Source organism: Marmota monax, unplaced genomic scaffold (assembly GCF_021218885.2).
Source record: "Marmota monax isolate L192 unplaced genomic scaffold, Marmota_monax_Labrador192_F-V1.1 WCK01_AAM20220418_F8-fsc00035, whole genome shotgun sequence".
NCBI classification, from domain to species: Eukaryota; Metazoa; Chordata; class Mammalia; order Rodentia; family Sciuridae; genus Marmota; species Marmota monax.
This window is the reverse complement of record NW_026691961.1, coordinates 2,908,359-2,928,231: the sequence shown is the minus strand read 5'-3', so window position 1 is coordinate 2,928,231 and position 19,873 is coordinate 2,908,359. Positions and strand designations below refer to the sequence as shown.

The 19,873-nt window shown below is 48.9% G+C and overlaps 1 protein-coding gene across 4 annotated transcripts in view; it reads left to right on the top strand.

Annotated features, from left to right (window-relative positions):
* Nucleotides 1–19,873, top strand: part of Tmc5 (transmembrane channel like 5) — a 63,598-nt gene that overhangs the window by 41,551 nt on the left and 2,174 nt on the right. For all 4 annotated transcript variants that reach the window (XM_046435305.2, XM_046435227.2, XM_046435345.2 and 1 more), the window contains 11 exons: nt 869–1,013; nt 2,345–2,500; nt 4,638–4,789; nt 6,310–6,388; nt 7,829–7,926; nt 8,512–8,607; nt 11,074–11,149; nt 11,318–11,451; nt 12,997–13,170; nt 14,900–14,978; nt 19,096–19,200. In XM_046435305.2, the coding sequence (XP_046291261.1) occupies nt 869–1,013; nt 2,345–2,500; nt 4,638–4,789; nt 6,310–6,388; nt 7,829–7,926; nt 8,512–8,607; nt 11,074–11,149; nt 11,318–11,451; nt 12,997–13,170; nt 14,900–14,978; nt 19,096–19,200 (1,294 nt within the window). The remainder of the gene's footprint in view (nt 1–868; nt 1,014–2,344; nt 2,501–4,637; nt 4,790–6,309; nt 6,389–7,828; nt 7,927–8,511; nt 8,608–11,073; nt 11,150–11,317; nt 11,452–12,996; nt 13,171–14,899; nt 14,979–19,095; nt 19,201–19,873) is intronic.

Below are 19,873 nucleotides of genomic sequence, written 5' to 3'. Positions count from 1 at the left end.
TTACACGCCAGGCCAGGTGCTGAGGACATCCTGGGTCTGGGACATCCCCACCATCTCAATAGCGCCCTCTAGTGCCTGCTGTTCCAAACCCTCTAGCGACTGGTGGTTGGCTACTAATCTCCAACCCAAAGGGAATGTGTTTAAGTCAAAGATCTTGAGATGGGCAGATTATCCTGGGTTATCCAGCTGGCCCCGTGGACCCACAGGTTTTTTGTGTGGTGCTGGGGATTGAATCCTGGGCCTTGTGCATGCGAGGCAAGCCCTCTACCAACTGAGCTATATCCCCAGCCCCTCAGGGTCCTTTTAAGAGGGAGACCAGAGGTCAGAGAGGGAAAGAGAGAGATGCTACTCCTCTTGCTTTGAGGAGGGACCTACAGCCAGAGAATGCAGATAGCCCCCCAAACCTGGAAAAGGCAAAGAAACAGGTTCTCCCCCAGATCCTCCTCCCAGGACCAGGGCCCTGCCAAAGTCTTGCTTTGTAGGACCGATTTTCTGACTTCTGACCTCCAGAAATGTTAAGGTCATAAACCCGCGTCATCTTAAGCTGTCTCGTTGGCAGTGATTTGTTATAGCAGCTGCAGGAAACGCATACCTCCTCACCAGATCTCTGAGGTGGGCCCTGTCATTATCCCCATTTCGAGGTGTGAAAACTGACACTCAGAACAGTTCAAAGGACGAAGATTCCCCAGTGGGCGAGTTCAGATGGTGAGGCAGGCCTCACTTTGTGTCTGTTGTCCCAGCGCTCCAGGCCACTCTTCCAATGTCACCTTTCACCACTGATGATGGCGGGGTGTCCTTGGTCCCAGCCCTGCGCCCCCCGATGCCTGGCGGAGTGACCTGTGGGTGCTTTGGTTTCTGCTTTCTCCAGCATGGCCAAGTATTTCCGGAACAACTTCATCAACCCCCACATTTACTCCAGAGGGATCGCCAAACTTATCTTCTGCTGGGACTTTACTGTCACGCACGAAAAAGCCGTGAAGCTGAAACAGAAGAGTCTGAGCACGGAGATAAGGGTGAGGCGTCTTTCCACAGGCGGTATCCCCCCACCTCCTCCTCCGCAATGTCTGCTTTAGATCAAGCAATAATCAATGACTTTTTTTTATTTTTAATTTTTATTTTTATTTATTTATTTTTAAATATTTATTTATTTATTTTTTGGCGGACACAACATCTTTGTTTGTATGTGGTGCTGAGGATTGAACCCGGGCTGCACGCATGCCAGGCGAGCGCGCTACCGCTTGAGCCACATCCCCAGCCCCAACTTTTTTTTAATTGCTCATGAGATTTGTTAAAAAAAAAAAAAAAAAAAGGATAGAAACACAAAATAGCCATAACACCTGGTTCTGGTGGTGATGTGGGGAGATGGACATTTCTGCATGACTCGGGGGCCTTCTCCCTGGTACAGCCCTCCTGGAGGCCACCTAGCCCTTTATGTTAAAGTGTTTGAAGGCATGGAGTCCTGACCCTACAGCTCCAGGTTTAAAACTTTACCCCTGAGCAGTAGTTTTCAATCTAGAACATCTTCTCCCCTCAGAGGGATGTTTGGCAATGTCTGGAGACTTTTTTGGTGGCTACAATTGGGGACAGGCTACTGCTGGCATCCAGGGGGTAGAGACCAGGGAAGCTATTAAGCACTCTGTAGTGCAGAGGATGCCCCCCCTGAATTATCTGGCCCCAAATATTAATAGTGTGGAGATGGAGCAACCCTGGTGTAAAGAAATAAACTTATTAAAAAGAAATAGCAAAGCTGGGCTTGGTGGCCCCCGCCTGTCATCCCAGCAGCTTGGGAGGCTGAGGCAGGAGGATCGTGAGCTTAAAGCCAGCCTCAGCAAAAGCAAGGCACTAAACAACTCAGTGAGACCCTGTCTCTAAATAAAATACAAAATAGGGCTGGGGACGTGGCTCAGTGGTCGAGTGCCCCTAAGTTGAATCCCCAGTACCCCCCACCTCCCCAAAATAAAAACATACAAAAAAGAATTAACAAGCAGAATTCATCAGCAGGGGCTTTGACAAGAGGGTTGCAGGTGTTGACTTCTTGCTCTGTGCGTGCACCCAGCCTCGTTCGAGGAACACCTCTGTGACCTTCATGTGTTTCCCTCAAGGTCAAAGTCACCATCTGTTGCTTCCACTGGTTCCTCTAAGATGGAAACGGAGTTGGATGTGGGGATGGGGGTTCTTGGCTGTTTTGAGCTTCTCCCTGGGACCTCCCACAATCCAGGTCCATCCCTGAGGATCTGGGCTGGGTGTGTCTCTTGGGGGGGGGCAGCGTGTCCCCGTCCCCCCCCACACACACCAGCTGACAGCAGGAGGGACCTGGGACTCAGCTGGCTTCCTGTGTTTCCAGGAGAACCTGTCAGAGATCCGACTGGAGAACACCAAGCTCACCTTCCACCAGCAGCTCACGCGCCTGTCTGCCCACGTGGCGGCCTGGCTGGTGTCCACTGGCATGGCCATCGCCTGCTGTGTCGCCGTCTATTACCTGGCCGAGTACAACTCCGAGGTAACCCGACGGGCGGGAAGGCCAGGGGCCCGGGCAGAGGAAGGGGTGGGAGGCTGGTGGGGACCTGAGGTCAGCGTCAGGAAACCAGGGTACAGTCGCACAGTCCCCCGGCTCCGGCTCCCTGGCTCCCGGGCTCAGCTCTGCGCCCCAGCAGGGAGCAAAGGGTCCGGGCTGCTGCAGAGCTGGGGGCTCTGGCTGCGCACCCGGGATCCAGTGCTCATTTCTTCCTTCATTATCCCCTCCCCGTGCCCGGCACCCTCCGTGATAACGGGATGCTGTGACTTAGGCTCTGACCCTGGTCTCCTGGGTGGCCATGGGGAAGGACGGGTTTTCTGTAGGTGCAGCTGTGTTCTCTGGGTAACGGGCTCCTTCTGTCCGGGTGCAGATCTCCACCATTGGGCGCACTTTGCTCTGGTTCCGTAACTTTCTTTAACGGCTTCCCATGGTTCTCGGTATGAAGTCTAGGGCCGGGGATGGCTCCGTGGTAGAGCACTTGCAAAGCTTGCCTGAGACCCGGGGTTTGATCTGCAGCTCTTCAACAAAAGGAAGGAAGGAAAGGGAGGGAGGGGTAAAGGGAAGAAAATACAAACGGATTCTCGGGGCAGGATTCGTAGATCTTTTATGACCTGACTTTTGCCTGTGCCCCACCACCCCCGTATCTAGTGCCAACCATGCGTAACGGTGCGTTCACAGATCCTTGACTGTATTATGCTTCCTGTCACCTGGCAAACTTCCCCCCACCCCGACCTTAGCATGATTGTCCCCTCCTCCGGGAAGCCTGCCCTCACCACCACCTGTACCCCCACTAGGCTGAGGAGAGCACCCCTGACTCTGCAGCCTTCCCCTCTGGACCTGAGAAGTGCAGCTTTGAGGCCCCCTGCTTGTGTGTCTGTTTCTCCCAGCACCTGGCCCAAGACCTAGGACATAATAGGTTCTCAACTAAATGGAGGAAACTGCAAAAGAGGCCAGAATAAAAAATGTGGGGTTGTGTCCATGCCCTGTTAAGGTCTGCTGTGAAGAGGGGAGGTTGGGTCACAGTCCTGGGGCCCCCGGCCACGCCCACCTAGGGTGCAAGCTGTGACCAGGCAGGTGTCGGTGGGAAGACTTCTGACTGTTTGGTCCTGAACAAAGGGGAGCAGCTTGGGGCAGAGAAGGCAGGAGTGAGGGAGTCCCAGGGCTTCAGCATCTGAAGTGGTGGCCGCCAATCATCGGTCACTCCAGTTCCTGGGAGTGTCCCCAGCTGTGTCCCAGGGCCCAGGCTTGGCCCTATTGGGTCTCACTGAATCCTTGCAACATCTCTGAGGTTATGTGAAACCTCGCGGCTGTACAATCGGGGAGGAGAGGCTCAGAGGTGCCGAGCGTCGGCTCCACCGGGGCAGCTGTTAGTGGGGGAGGCGGGCAGCGTTGGGACCCCGGGAGCCCGGGGCTCCAGAGACACTCCAGAAATGCACGGGGCGCCTGCGAACGGTCCCCAGCAGATGCAGGCTCAGACCTGAGGATGCTCAGAAGGGGATGCAAGGCATCCCATGGATCCACAGGACTCTCTTATCCCAAGTCATGCAGAGAGGACAGCTGGCCAAGGGGCGGCCCAGGCTGCGCCCTGAGCCGATGCCAGGGTGCGGGGTTCCCTTGAGGAAGGCCCTCTCTCCCGCTCACACAAGGGGGCAGCGTGGGCCTCCAGAGGCACCCCCTCCTCCTAGGCCAGTTCTCAAGAGCAGGTGATTCCTAGGGAAATGCACAAGATCACACAGAGAGGAAAAGAGAATTTCCGCCGTGAGTGGTCCCCTCTTGCTGTGGTACCTGCACACGCAGGCTTTTGCCCCAACTGCGAGAGGCACATCCTCCATGTCCTGGGCATCTTGACAAGAAGGCAGAATCCCATAATGGCTCTTGGAGCTTAGTCCCTGGGGCAGAAATGTCTGGGTTCGGGTCTTCCCTTTTCTTGCTGGTTGACCCTGGGCAAGTGTCTTTACCTCTCTGAGCCTCAGTATGCTTGGCACAGGGTAAGTACTAAATAATGGTAGCTTCATAGCTGAGCCCAGAGGAGCCCCTTTTGGGGTTTCCCTACCGTGCCCGTCTTCCAGGTGAGGCAGAGAGGGTCCAGCGCACAGTGGGCATCTTGGCTATCTCCTTACAGTTCCTGAAGACACACCAGAACCCCGGAGCCGTGCTGTTACTACCCTTCCTTGTGTCCTGCATCAACCTAGCTGTGCCTCGCTTATACTCCATGCTCAGGCTCGTGGAGAGGTACGAGCTGCCCCGGCATGAGGTCTACATCCTCCTGATCCGGTAGGTGTGTCCGTCGCACCCAACACCCGTGTCATTTCCAGGGAGCTGGAGGGGTTCAGCTCAAGTATCACAGTTGGGTCCTCCAGAAGGGAGGGATTTCAAGAGTGAAGTGTGTTTCTGTGGTGTGGGTTAAACAAACAAACAAACAAAAACTGGAAAAATAAAGCTCAAAGTAACAGCTTATCTTTTCCAAAGGTTATAAGCCTGAGAATTAACATACATCTCAAGTATGACCTGTACAGATGGGCAGGCAGTGCACTGCACAAAGGTTTCAGACTGAGGAATTGTGTAGGGACTGGAATCATCCAGGGTCAGACTGTGAGTCCTGGTACTTACTGCATCAGCAGGGATGAGGATGTACATTTTTTATAATTCAGCCACCCAGAGGTGGGAGGGGTGATACATTTTGGTGATTCCAACTCAGGCACCCTATGTGCTAGAGGTGGCCCCAGCGTTTTGATAAACAAAGGCTTGTACTGTCCAAATCCTGCCCTGACACCTTCTTCCTGGCTGGTTCCCTGAATCGCTCCTGGTTATGGCAATAGGTCTGCACAAAGCAGTTCAAGTTTCTTTATGGATCACTTCCAGAGCACGTTCCTTACTGTGGCCTCTGAGGTCTGGCTCCTGACCAGCTCTTCAGCTTCATTTCCTACCTCTCTCCTTCTTGATCACCATCTCCTCCCCGCCGGACTCCTGGGTATTCACAAACACGCCAAACTCTGTGCCCACCCCTGGGCCTTTGCACGGGATGTCCTCTCTGTCCAGAACACTCTACCCACACATAGCTGCGTGGTCTGCTTCCTGACTCTGTTTGGACTTCTGCTCAAATGTCACCCTCTCAGAGATTTTCCCTGGTGCCCCATTAAGTGGGTATAGAGGGGGACATATAGGGTTCACCGTCACCTCATAATCTTGCAAATTAAGCGAGATGGGCATAAAATATAATTTTACCTGATGATGGAATTGTGAACATGGAGGGGGTGGTGCCTGTCACAGGACCTTTAGTTAGTACCCAGTGAGCCATGGGTGGACTTACTATTGCCAGAGGTGAAATCGGATAGTTTGGAGATGTGACAAATGAGAGTGTATCAATCAGAATACATTCGTTTATGCCCCAGTGACAAGAACAACACAACCCCAGATTTCAGTAGCTTGGAACATAAAGGCTTATTCTTGCCCAGGCTACATGTGCTCTGCGTGTGGCAGGGCGGCTGGTTCTGCTCCTGTCAATCACTGAGGGCCACCTGCTGAGAGGGCCGCCATCTTGAACATCGCTGATTGCCATTCCAAAGGGGAGATGTGGCTTCCGGGGATCTCAAAGGCAGCTATTGCTGTAGCCCAGAAGTGACACATAATGGTTCGGCTCACAATATACTCCCGGGAACTAGCCACATGGTCTCACCCATGCACAGGAGGGCAGGGATGTCCATACTACCAGGTGCCCCAAAGGAAGTGTTGGCAAACAGCACAGGAGTCTGCCATGGAGGGAAATGATAGTTGTTTTCTCTTCTGTTATTTAGAAACATCTTTCTAAAAATATCCATCATTGGAATTCTTTGTTACTACTGGCTCAACATCGTGGCCCTGTCTGGTGAAGAGGTGAGATTTCCATGTTCTCCCTTCAGTTGGCTTTCTTGGTCTTTGATCTCAAGGGAGGACATAAGTCTCTCCAGAGCATCATGATCCTAGTTGACATTAATTTCTTCAGCTCTCTGTCATTCTTTGTCCCTGGGCTTCCACATAACATTGCTGTGTCCAGATGCAAACCAACTCACATGAACATGGTGCCCTCATCTTCTCACCCTAACCATCAAAGAAGTTCAAAATCAGCCCTCCAAGTTAGGCTGGTTAGAAGGATACCACATTATACTTCTATTCACCATTGATCCACCCACAGTTCATCCATCCATCCATCCATCCATCCATCTATCCACCCATTCATCTATCGTTTATCCACCCAAATCCATCCATCATCTATCCATCCATCTACCCATGTATCCATCCATTCATTCATCCATGTGTCCATCCATCCATTCATCTATCATTTATCCACCCAAATCCATTCATCCATTCATCCATGCATGCATCCATCTATCCATCTATCCATTCACCCATGTGTCCATCCATCCATCCATCCATTCATCCATGTGTCCAGCCATCATCCTTCTATCCATGTATCCATCCATCCATCCATTCATGTATCATTTATCCACCCAAATCCATCCATCCATTCATCTATGTGTCCATCCAGCCTTCCTTCCATCCATCCATCCATCTATCCATTCATCCATATGTCCATCCATCCATCCATCCATCATCAATCCATCCATCATCAATCCATCTATCTACCTGCGTATCCATTCATTCATTCATCTATGTGTCCGTCCATCCATCCATCCATCCATCTATCCATCCATCCATCTATCCACGTGCCCATGCATTCATCCATCTGCCCATCCTTGAGCTGTGAACCCAGAACTTCCCTCTCCCACTTCAGCCAAACCTAAAAGCTCCTGGTCTTTCAGCTCCTACCGCTGACTCCCACATAGTTGACTAGTTTCACACACTAACTCAAGTTTCCTGTTTCCAGAGCTGCAGCAACAATTCAGTCAATCACAAGTCACTTTCTTAAGCAGGTGTTCACTGATGTTCTGTAGGTCACCAAGCCCAAGGAAGGGGAGCACTCTTAGCCGTCGATGTCTCCCACCTCCTGAAGAAACGATTATCCCTGACTGAGAAATGGGACCTGGAGGGGATTGGGGGGAGATGAAAGATTTTAAAAGGAGAGATCCTGAGAAGGAGGAGTTTGGTTTATGTGGAAAGCAGGACTTAATGGTGAGGGAGGGACCCAGAGAGAGAGAATGGACACCCCTGGAAACGAACCTGGCTGTGCTGATCGCAGACAGTGGGTCTGCCCTTCTGGGTATACAAGGACTCGGTCCAGCTGTGTCCCACAGAGCACATGGAGCAGGAATGGAGCAGAGGGGCTGAGCTGGGGCCATGTGCCCGCCCCCACCCCGACCCCTCTGTGTCTTACAGTGTTGGGAGACCCTGATTGGCCAGGAAATCTACCGGCTCCTCCTGATGGACTTCGTGTTCTCTTTAGTGGATTCCTTCCTGGGGGAGTTTCTGAGGAGGTGAGTATTTGCTGGTCATGAATACCTGTGCCTGTACCTGACTCCGTGCCTGAAGCCTGGGTCCTCCTTATGGATTTGGGAAATAGCTAGCATTCATTTAACAGCAGTAAACACTAACTAAATTTTTGTGGTTGTTTGGTGGGGACTGTAGCTCAGCGGTAGAGTATTTAGCTTGTGCAAGGCCCTGGGTTCTATCCCCAGAACAACAACAACAACAACAACAACAAAAACCACTTTTAGTTTAGAAGAGTTATTTGAATTGGGGAGTGCTGAGTTTATCTGGTTCATACAAAAGGTTTAATAAGCCAAAATGATATTAAAAAGATAATAGGTAGGATATGTTAACAATTCAGGTAACAAAATTCTCTAGAATTATTTTAAAATCGTTTTAGTAGTACCCCACTTGACTGCACTGTATTAATTCCACTTGCCCCTCAATTATTTTTTCAAACACGTGCTGATACTTGGAACTAAGGACTTCATCCTAACCTGGGGAGGGTCTCTGCATCTGATGGTCCTGGCCCCTGGGGAACCTTGTCAGGCGGGAGTGGGGGTTTGGGGACTGACCTCAGGACACTTTCACAGGATCATTGGGAAGCGGTTCATCACAAGCCTTGGCTTACAGGAATTTGACATTGCCAGGAATGTTCTAGAGCTGATCTATGCACAAACTCTGGTGTGGTAAGTCGGCTTGACCCTGACTGAGGGAGGACTTGGCGTTTCATGGGGCGGGGGGAGGTCCCAAATTGTCCCTCCCCCCAGATAATTCGTTCGTGTCAATGAATTTAATTTAGCCAGGACTTTGGTGTTTAGGAGGCCTGTTAGGGCACCCGCTGGCAATTTGGAAGCTTACAAACCCATTATTTCAGTATGCAGGTTTCCTTCGTGCAAGGTAAAAGGTAGAGATAACAGTACCTGCCTCACAGGGCTTCAGAGAGGATTAAATGAGAAAATGCACATGCTCAGGGCTTAGTGAGCGCCTCACTCAGAAAGGTTTTATAAGTGGGGATACGATGACCACTGTTATTTATTTATTTGGGTGCCAGGGATAGAACTCAGGGGCACTCGACCACTGAGCCCCGTCCCCAGCTCTATTTTGGATCTTATTTACAGACAGGGTCTCACTGAGTTGCTTAAGCCCTCTCCAGAGGCTGCCTTTGAACTCGCAATCCTCCTGCCTCAGCCTCCCGAGCCTCCGGGATTACAGGCGTGCACCACCTCACCCTGCGACACTGTTATCTTTATGAGCACTCTTTAAAAAAAATTGTAAAAATTCATAGCAAGTATGATCACATGGTTGTGTGACCCATCTTCAGAACCTTCTCATCTGGCAAAACTGGAACAACTCTGTACCCAGTATCCGCCACTCCTTTCCTGCGCCTCCTAGCCCCTGGCAACCCCTGATCTACTTTCTGGTTCTGTGAATCTATGTTACACCATCAAAAAAAAAAAAAAAGTGGAGTCAAATAATATTGGTCTTTTTTGTGCCTGGCTTATTTCACAGCACCCTGAGCTCTAGGTGTGTCCACGGGTTGCATTTCCCTGCCAAAGCTGAACAAGAGCTCATTGTGTGCAGAAGGCCACATTTTATTTATCCATTCATCGGTCCACCACCCGTGGCTGCCACCGATTGGCAATTGTGAATAGTGTCATTCTGAACACAAGTGTGTAGTTATCTCCTTGAGATCCTTTCCCCACTTCTTTCGCATATAGGCCAAGATGTGAAATTGCTGGATCCTGAGATACAGGCACTCCTAAGTTTTTTTGTTTTTTAACAAATAATGACACAGGGATATCATAATATAACTGGTTTCTTTTACTGCACAACTGGGGATGGAAGCCAGGGCCTCACACAGGCTAAGCAAGTGCTCTACCACTGAGTTACATCCCCAGCCCCTTTTATTGTTTTATTTTGGGACAGTGTCTCACTAAGTGGTGGAGGCTGGCCTCCCACTTGCGATCCTCCTGACCCAGTCTCCTGAGTCACTGGGATTATAAGCACGCACGATTGCACCCAGCCTAATGATGAATTTTAAAAGAAGATGATATAATAACAGAAAAGGGAGTGCATGTTATGGCTGAAGGGAGATAAGGTGAGGAACGTGTTTTCCAAGCTTCACCCTTTTACACTCTCGCCTTGCCAATCTAATCTGGCTTCTTTGGGGGGCACATTGCCACATCATCTGATGTATTATCTACCTAGTACTTTTTTTGGAATTGTTTGCCTTTTTTTTTAAACTTAAATACATTTTTAAAGGAGTCCGCCAGTGCTAGTTGACAGAAATCACAAAGTAACTGGAAAAAATAAGAACAATCCCACCCTGAAAGTCTTTACCTTGGAGCCAGACCCTGCTGTGTGCCGAGGCTCCCGGTTTAAGGCCTCATCCTGTTCTGGAAACATGGGGGTTAGCGATGGGTAGAAGTTAAAAGACATTCTAGCACCAAACTGATTTTCTTCCTGGGCACCAGGAGCGCTGAGGGAGAGCTGGAAAGAGGTGTACCCCCAAGCCTCGTCCCTGCAGGACCTCGATCCTGCTCCAAAACCGGGTTGATTCCCTCATTTAGGACACAGCAGGTTGGGGCTGCCGAAGGCCAGCGGGGGCTTTGGTGTTAGTGTGGAGTCACTTGGCAGAACTTTCCCAGAGCTGGAAAAGGGGCAGCTGGGGACCCTGGTTCACGGCCACGCTGCAGCCCCCTCCGTCCATCCACAGGGCTGTCATGGTGGGGTCCCAGAGCCCAGTGGCTCTAGCCATGGAGATTTGTTCTCTCATGACTCTGGAGGCAGGAAGCCCAAGATCAAGGTGGTGTGGGCAGGGCTGGCTCCTTCCGAGGCCAGGAGAGAAGGACCTGCCTGTCACAGGTCACCACCTCCCTGTGTGGTGGTCCCCCTCTATGCTTGTGTTTAATCTCTTCTGTGAAGGACACCAGCCCTGTTGGTGACTGGGCCCACCCCAGTGACCTCATTTCAACTTAGCTCCCTCTTTACAGACCCTGTCTCCAAAGACAGGCACGTTTCGAGGTCCTAGAGGTTAGGACTTCACCACGTGGATTTTTTTTATGGGGATGTGATTGACCCCTTTTCTCTGCGCCACCACCTGGGTCCCGACTTCTGGCCCCGCCCCCGGGCTCTGACTCTTGCCTTTTCAGGATTGGAATGTTCTTCTGTCCTCTGCTCTCCTTCATCCAGATGATCACCCTCTTCACCATGTTTTATGTCAAAAATGTGAGTCAGCCTGAGGTCACAGCCCTCAGGCTTTGCTGGGTCTCCTGGGACAGGGAGGTGACTGGATCTGGGGGTGGGGGGCGCGACAAGGGATGAGGTCCTCCCCAGGTGGGGTCCCTCGGCTGCTCCTCTGGTGCAGATGGGAGGGGACGGCACCTCTCTCCGCAGATCAGCCTGATAGTGAACTTCCAGCCCCCGAGCAAAGCCTGGAGGGCCTCCCAGATGATAACCGTCTTCATCTTCCTGCTCTTCTTCCCGTCCTTCACTGGGGTGCTGTGCACGCTGGCCATCACCATCTGGAGGTAGGGGATGGTGGCCTGGGGTTTGCTTCCCAGGGCAGGTTTTATTATTATCCAGACACGGTGAGGCCGAGGGATCAAGAGTCAGCGGCAATAACCAATAACATTGGTTATTCCCCATTCCCAGGAGGAGGGGACGCTCCATGTCATGGGGGGACACACAGAGAAGCAGCAGGGATGGGGGGGGGTAAGCGCCTATACTGTGGTTTCCATGGTAGGGAACGGGCAAGCCAGGGTAGGTAGGATTAGGATTGGCTCCGGGGCCCAGGGCTGCCCTAAGTTGTCTGGTACCTGGCCGTGGAGTGATTGGGGCAGGGGAACAGGAGTCTGATAAAGGAGACGGTTGCAGTGTGGGCTCTGGATTGATGGGTGCAGCAACCCCGTAGCTCTTGTACCATCCCAGGACCCAGGAGGCCCCTCCCCACACAGGCACGGTGCTCCCTTTGCCTGGATTCCTTCTTTCCACTCTCCGACTCTCAGCTCCAGGCCTGTCTCCTCCACCCGACCCTCCCCATCATCCGTGTGTACCTGATGGACCTTCCCATCCTCCTCGGTCCACCCTTCTCCCCACCCCTCTATCTCAGGCCTGAATTTCTTTCCATCATCCCTCCATTCAAAGTCAGAAATGCCTTTGTCTAATTACTTACTCATGGATTTGTCCAATGTTCCCACTCGAATGTCAGTCCAAGAGGGAAAGATGAGGCCTGTCTTGTTTAATATAGAATCCCCGGGCTGACCAGCCCAGTACCTAGGAGAAGTCAAATAAACCTCGGTAGAAAGAATGAAGGAAAGGGGTGGGGGGTTGACCTGGGGGATGCAGGTGAAATTGGAGCCACCTGGGACTCAAGCAGCTTCAGGGCATGTTGCAATGTCCCTTGTCCTCCTATGAGAGCCACTGGTCTCTCCCTCTCCTCCTTATTGCCCTCTGGTTTCTGCTGGTGCATAACTGACTGCCCATGGCGGACAGCTTCAACCCCCAGAGCTAGCAGGCTTCCCTCTTGGGGTTTCCTAAATCAATTTTCCAAGAAAGTGACTCTCTGCCCACATTTACTTCTTTAATCCAAGGTACCACAGAGGTCACTGCCTGTTCTTTGAATTGACCTCTGTTGGGTCAGGTGGTACCTCTGGTCCTAGAACCAGTCATTCCAGAGGGGCTGTGAGCCAGAGGGCTTCTTCTGGAAGGGGAGGAGTGTGGGTAGAGAAGGCAAGACCTGCTGTTTCCAGTCGCAGAGCCTAAAAAGGACCCTTGCTAGCAGGGCACAGCAGTGCTCATCTATAACCCCAGTGACCCGAGAGGCTGAGGCAGGAGGATTACGAGTTCAAAGCCAGCCTCAGCACCTTAGTGAGGCCCTTAGCAGCTCAGCGAGACCCTGTCTCAAAATAAAAAAAATAAAGAAAAAAAGGGGGATGGGGATGTGGCTCAGTGGTTGAGCGCCTCTGGGTTCAATTCCCAGTATCAAAACCAGCAAAGCAAACAAAAATCCTGGTTCTAGACTGCCCACCTCTGAGTCTGGTGCCAGAGATGTTTTTCCACCCGGGTTTTTCCAGACTGAAACCTTCAGCCGACTGCGGCCCATTTCGAGGTCTGCCTTCCTTCATTTACTCTGTCTACCGCTGGATCGACACCCTGAGCGGGCGGCCTGGCTACCAGTGGGTGGTGTGGATCTATCACAACCTCATTGGCAGCGTGCACTTCTTTTTCATCCTCACACTCATCGTGTTGTAAGTGGGGTGCCTCCGGGAACCAGGGGGGAGGCCAAGAGCTGCTGTCGTTGGCACAAGATGAGCCCAGCCCTCGGGGTGCTTTGGTTGCAAAGCAGAGACCTACGGCGTAGCTTTGTGTTTGGGATGGTCCCGACTCTCCCTCTGAATACGTGGTTTTCTGTTTTATTTTTTATTGGTTTATTTGTTTGTGGTGCTGAGGATGAGAACCCAGGGCCTTGTGCATGCAAGGCAAGCGCGCGACCAGCTGAGCTATGTCTCCAGCCCTGGTAGTTTTTTAAAAAGAGTTTTTTGAATATCTTCTCTGAGTTTTTTTGTCCCCAAGGTATATAAAGAGAGCAATACCCACTTTGCCCCTTTCGAGAGATGATAAGAGAATAAAATGAAAAGAAGGATATGAAATCTTAGGAAAATTATAGGTATGATTCCTTCTGGGATTGTGATATGAAAAAAAAAAAATGGTTCCGGGCCCCAGGGCCTGTTAGTGGCAGGAGAGGCTAGAACCGGGTCTCCCTGTTCCCACTTACGCCTTCCCTCCCCGGCACCACGTTGCCACTGGCTTCCTTAGAACGCTGAGTTCTGATGGCTTTGCTCCTGTCCCCTTCTAACTGACTGGGTTTGTGTTCTTTGCAGTCACACTTCTGACACCAAATGTGTGTGTGTGTGTGGGGGGGGCTTGCCCTTTCACACCAACCAATTCTTTAACTCCCCGGACATCAGCTGGGTGTCCTACAGTTCACTTTAGTTCTGACATTCGTGTCACACTCCCCAAGGGTTCAGTCCTATGAGTCCACCACCACTTCAGACGCTGCTCCCAAGACCCACTTCTGACCGACCGGCTATCAATTTGAGGGTTCCCCACAACCCTCTCCTCAGATTTGATAATTTGCTAAGATGACTCACCGATCTCTGGAAAATACGATTACCAGTTTATGATAGAGAATGTAACTCAAGTAGAGCCAAGTGGAAGAGATGTCAAGGACAAGGTGTGACGGAGGGGGTGGCGTGGTGACTCCACGTCCACTCCTAGGCAGGCATGCTTGATGATAAAATCTTTGGTGTTTAACTTGATTTCCAGCCATTCTGTCCTGCCCACGGTCACGAGGGACAGGCGCTAAAAGGTCCAACCCTTTCATCATACCTTGGTCTTTCCGGTGGCTGCCCTCCATCCTGAAACCATCTGGGGGCCATCGGCAACCAGACATTTCATTCACATTCAAAGGACACTCTGGAGACGCCAAGGAATTTAGTGTTGGTGTGCCAGGGACAAAAGATTAGATAGGTAGACAGACAGACAGACAGACATCTGGGAGCTGGTTAGAAATGCAGAATCTGATCTCTGCCCCAGAGCTACTAAATGAGAATATGCATTTGAACCCAATCCCAAGAAATGTGTATTACCTGAAGTTTGAACAGCATTGTCCAAATTCACAAACTCGAGATGCATCTTGGAACCATGCATATGTCTGACCGCACGCCCAGAGACATGCAACTCGTGGGTCTGAAGACCGGTCAAAGTGTGGGTCTTATCTGCACCTCCCAGGTGATCTCATGTGCAGCCCGGTGAAGAACCATTACTCTATTGCATTTAGCCTGAAACTCACGGTGATCGGAACTTTCAGGAACATAGTGGAGTCAAAACCCATTTGCAAGCAAATATTCCAGTCCCCTTGTACCCAGTTGGCATTTGGAGCCTGCAACTGTCACCCTGTCCCTTCTTCTCTTCCAGAATCATCACCTATCTTTACTGGCAGATCACAGAGGGAAGGAAGATTATGATCAGGCTTCTCCATGAACAGATCATTAATGTAAGTCTCACTGGGTCCTGTGTTATCCTTCTCCTTTAAAACCCTTTATAGTAGACATTTCCAAACATACTCCAAAACAGAGACAGAAAATAGTACAATGAACCCCCATAAGCCCACCATCCAGCCCCGGCAACCATCAGTCAACCCTTCGAAACTCTCATTGTATCTACACTACATCTTCCCTGCAAATCTCTGCATTATTTTAAAGCAAATCTTAGGCCTGGCATTATTTTTTTTATCTGTTTAAAATTTTATATGCATCTCTTTGAGATAAAGACTTTAAAAACATACCCACAATATATCCTCATTGCACCTAAAAGAAAACTTACCAAGAATTGACTGTGATCATCTGATACCCAATGTCAAGCTTCCCCACGGTTCCTTCCAGGCTCTTTTTGCATCATAGACGAGCAACGCTGTTCACCGTAGCGTATCTGCTGTTTCCTTTGTGAGCCGGTGACTGACTGGGAGCCACTGCTGGATGCCACTGCCCAGCATCACAAGAGAGTATCAAACCAAATCTCACTAGCCTGGAAAAGAGCAAAACTCCAACTCTGAAGTACAGATTCTACTGAATGTGCATGATTTTCACACTGTAGTAAAGTTGGAAAATCACAAGTCAACATCTTCTTGGGGACCCTCTGTACGTCATGGGTGGTGCTGTGCCCCTCTGTGACATCCCCTTCAGATAGATAATGTCTAACTGTCTAATTTCTGTGATGTTAAGAGCGATAATTACCTTGAAATGCAGCACCTAGAGGAAAGTCAGTGTAAATGCATGATTTGTTTCCTTTATTTACATTTTCATAATGTTGAGTCCACATCCTTGGGTATTAGTTGGTTAGAGCTGCTGTAACAAATACCACCAATTTGGTGACTTGAAACAACAGAGATTTATTATCTCAGAAATTTATCATCAAGTCAGAAGTTCAAAATTAAAAAGTTGACAGGGTTCCTGGTTCCTTCTGAGTCTGTGAAGGAGAATCTGATCCATGCCTCTGTCTTACTTTTGGTCACTGCTGGTCACCCTTGGTGTTCCTTGGCTTGGGGTTTCATAATGCCAATCTCTGTCTCCATCTTTACAAGGACTTTTTCTCGATTTCTTCTTCTCTTCTTTTCTAAGGACTTCTCATTGGGTTTAGGGTCTATTCTAATTCAGGCTGATCTCATCCCACAATCCTTAATTTAATTGCATCTACAAAGACCTTATTCCCACCTAAGGTCATATTCACAGATCCTGGCATTTGAACTTGAACATATCTTTTTAAAAGGGGGACACACTATTCAATCCATTACACCTAACAACTTCCAAATACAGCCTATGGGGATTTTAAAATTATCACTATGAATGTAAAGTTTAAGTATATGTTGATATCTTTAAATCACAGTCATTTTTTAAAACTTAGGGCTCATTTTTCTTTTTAATATTTATTTTTCAATTGTAGTTAGGCACAATACCTTTATTTTATTTATTTATTTTTATGTGGTGCTGAGGATCGAACCCAGGGCCTTGCACGTGCTAGGCAAGCGCTCTACTGCTGAGCCACAACCCCAAAATAGCAGTCATTTTTATGCTCAAAGAGTCTCATTTGCTAGAAAAAAACCTAAAGAATTGAATTAACTTCTGGGTTCTTTTGACATGACACCAGAAGTATTTGATAGGATCCTTACTCTCCAAAAGAAACAGATGTTCTAGGTTCATCTTGGTTCATTTCCTGTTACAGAAGAGGAAGCAGCTGTTCCTTCAAAGAGTCTTTGTGAAATGGTAGTTAGAGACCATTGTCTAGGCACGGGGGTGCTTATTGATCCTGGGCTGATTTTCTATCCTTCTAAGTACTAACATGGCTGTGATATGAGATCTTGTATCTAGACATTTGGGAAAGAAATAGGACTCCCAGTGTCTTATCTACTTATCTGTGGGGTTTCAGATAATTTGAGTTTATTCTTTCAGAAGGTAAAGGAAGGGCATGGGTTAGTAATGCTCTTTTTCCTCACCCCCAGAAGCTTTACCAATGCTCCTCTGATGCAGACCTCTGAATGTTTTGGGCAAGTCTTATGCAGATCTCAACACAGGAAGGATTTGATTCTAAAGCCTTGGGTTTGTAAGGGCAGTGCCAGGTAAACCGGGGAGAGGTTTGGATGATGTCATTTGAAGGCAGCATGAGCATCACTACAGACCTTCCTACTTGGGAGTCTCACCCAGAGGATGGACCCCAAAGGCAGGGACATCATCTCCAGAAGAACCCAGTCAAAGGCTTGGGAATAGACTTTGCAACAATCCTTCTCAAAGAATGACCACTGGCATAAAATGTTAGAAATACAAATTCCCGATACTTCCCTAATGATACCAATTCAGGCAACACGTAACATTTACTGAGCACTTACATGATGCCTGGCATTGTTTTAATTGATGAACAATATATATATATATATATATATATATATATATATATATATATATATATATATATATTTGAATCCTAACTAGGGCACATGTGTTTCTTTAAACTCCCCATTTTAAATTAGGGAAACCAAGGCCTACAGATTGCATTGATTCATCCTTAATTGTAGGGTTACTACCTGGAGGAACAGAAAACTCCAAAGTTTGTGTTCTTAAACACAATATTGTTTACCTCTCTGAATAAAAATTGATCGGGGAAAGCCTAGGAGTTTGCATTTTTGCACACTCTTAGGTAACTCTAATTCATCCTAGAGAGTGGAGACAGCTGCTACAGGCCAGAGATTTCTAAACACGTTGGCTACATCCAAGACACCTGGAGGACTTGTTAAAAATTCCCAAGGACATTTTTTTCCTTACAGAAGAATCTGAATTAATTAATAGAAGAGGAATAAGAGATGTAGAAAATAGCTTTGAAGCAAATAATACACAGGTGGAATATTCTACATATTTCCTGCTGTAGGGATTTTCAAGGAAGTGATTACTCTCTCCAAGGAGAAGACGTGTTCCCTTCTTTAGTTCCTCTGTCCAATTTTGAATTGTTCATCTCCATCAACACAGAGATCAAGTGGACCAAGTAAACCCACTGGACAGCCTTTGGGACAGAGCCCTGAGGTCTGGCATCTCAGCAGGAATACAGGACACGGCCAGGCAGTACCAGGTTGTAGAATAGGCTCTGGGGCAGGAGTGTGCCAAGAAGGGGGACACCGTTACAAATGGAGGTTCTTGGATCCAGAGTCATAGACACCAACCATGGACCCAGACAGAATTTAGGCACAGGCAAGGCTTTATTTAGGGCCAGAAGTAAGACACAGCATAATCCGAGAGAGTCCAGCCGGCTCAAGCAAAGATCAAAGGTGTACAGTTCCATGGCAACTGTGGGGTGGGAAAGACTCAGCCTCTTGATGTCATCACATACGCAGAGGTGGGACTTCAGTTCACCTGTGCCCTTCTTCATGGAACACCTGTCTCATGACTCTCCTAGCTCCACCTAGGGGTGTGCTTTTTACCATGTGAATAAGGTACAGGTGACTTCAGGGACTATTCTACACCTGCGTTTGCCCCAATCCCAATTCCCCTTATCTTCTGGGAAAGTTTCTAATATTGCCATTTTCAGAATAGGGTAGCCCCACCTTGTTTGATGGTAGCCGGCATTTCTGCTGACCAGAGTCTCAGAAGGCTGAGCTCACTTTCCCAGCTTCCCATCTCCTGGTGGGTTATCTCACTCTCCTAGTCTTGAAGTCTACTTGATCTTCTAACTCCTGATTTTCTGGCCTGGCTGAGAAACCCACATAAGACTCAGAGCTCACTTGGCTGTCTTTTTCCCCTGAGAGGTATTATCTTAATCCAGGGGATCCTGACTGTGTCAATACTGAAACCTTCAGTTACTTCTAGTTCTAGGCTAGAGGAGGGTCTTGCCCAAGCCTGGTAGGGGAATTGCTTTGGAGGAGCCTCTTACAATGCAGGAGGGCTCTGGGGGTCCGGGTAGGGGGTCACTGGCCTTGCTGTGAAATGCTTCTTCTCTTTTCATCAAAAGAAAATATGAAAACAGTCTCCATCCCACTTTTGGTACCTTCTTTTAACCAATTTTTCCTTAATACTACACCATCATTCATTCACCCATGGTTTGATTTTTGTTTTTCTTTTCCTTCTTGGCAGGAGGGCAAAGATAAGATGTTCCTGATAGAGAAGTTGATCAAGCTACAGGATATGGAGAAGAGAGCGAACCCCAGCACACTGATCCTGGAAAGGAGGGAGGTGGAGGTGAGGCCAGAGGCTGCCCTGGGAGCTCAGGGATGCAGACTAGCCCTTTGTGAAAAGTGCATCTGGGAACTAGAGACCAAGCTGTTGGGGTCACATAAGGGCTCTTCACTTTCTATGTTTAAGAATTTCTGTGGTTTTTCAATTAAAAAAAAAATCAATTGATATCAGGTACACTGGCACACTCCTGTGATCCCAGCAACTCAGGAGGCTGAGTCAGGAGGATCACAAGTTCAAAGCCAGCCTCAGCAACTTAATGAGGCCCTGAGTAACTCAGGAAGACCCTATCTCAAAATAACAAATAAAAAGGGCTGGGGATGGGGCTCCGTGGTAAAGCATCTTTGGGTTCAATCTCTAGTACAAAAAAAAAAAAATCAGTTGATGATTTAACATATTCCATGGTTGGCTTGTTCTAGATGCTGGATTATTGAGAACAAAACAAAGCCCCTGTCCTCACAGAGCTCACATTTGTTCTCTAAAACCCGCTGATGCAGAGGTATATCCTGCTGAGATGAAAAGTACCCTGACATCTCATCCCACCATTAATGCTTCAGCGTATATTCTTCCAGATCTTCTTTCCCTGGGCACAGGCAATCACGCCTCTATCTACTGACACTTTATTACAAAAGTGGGGCCATATTATATAAATAGTATCATAACTCTACCACGATATACA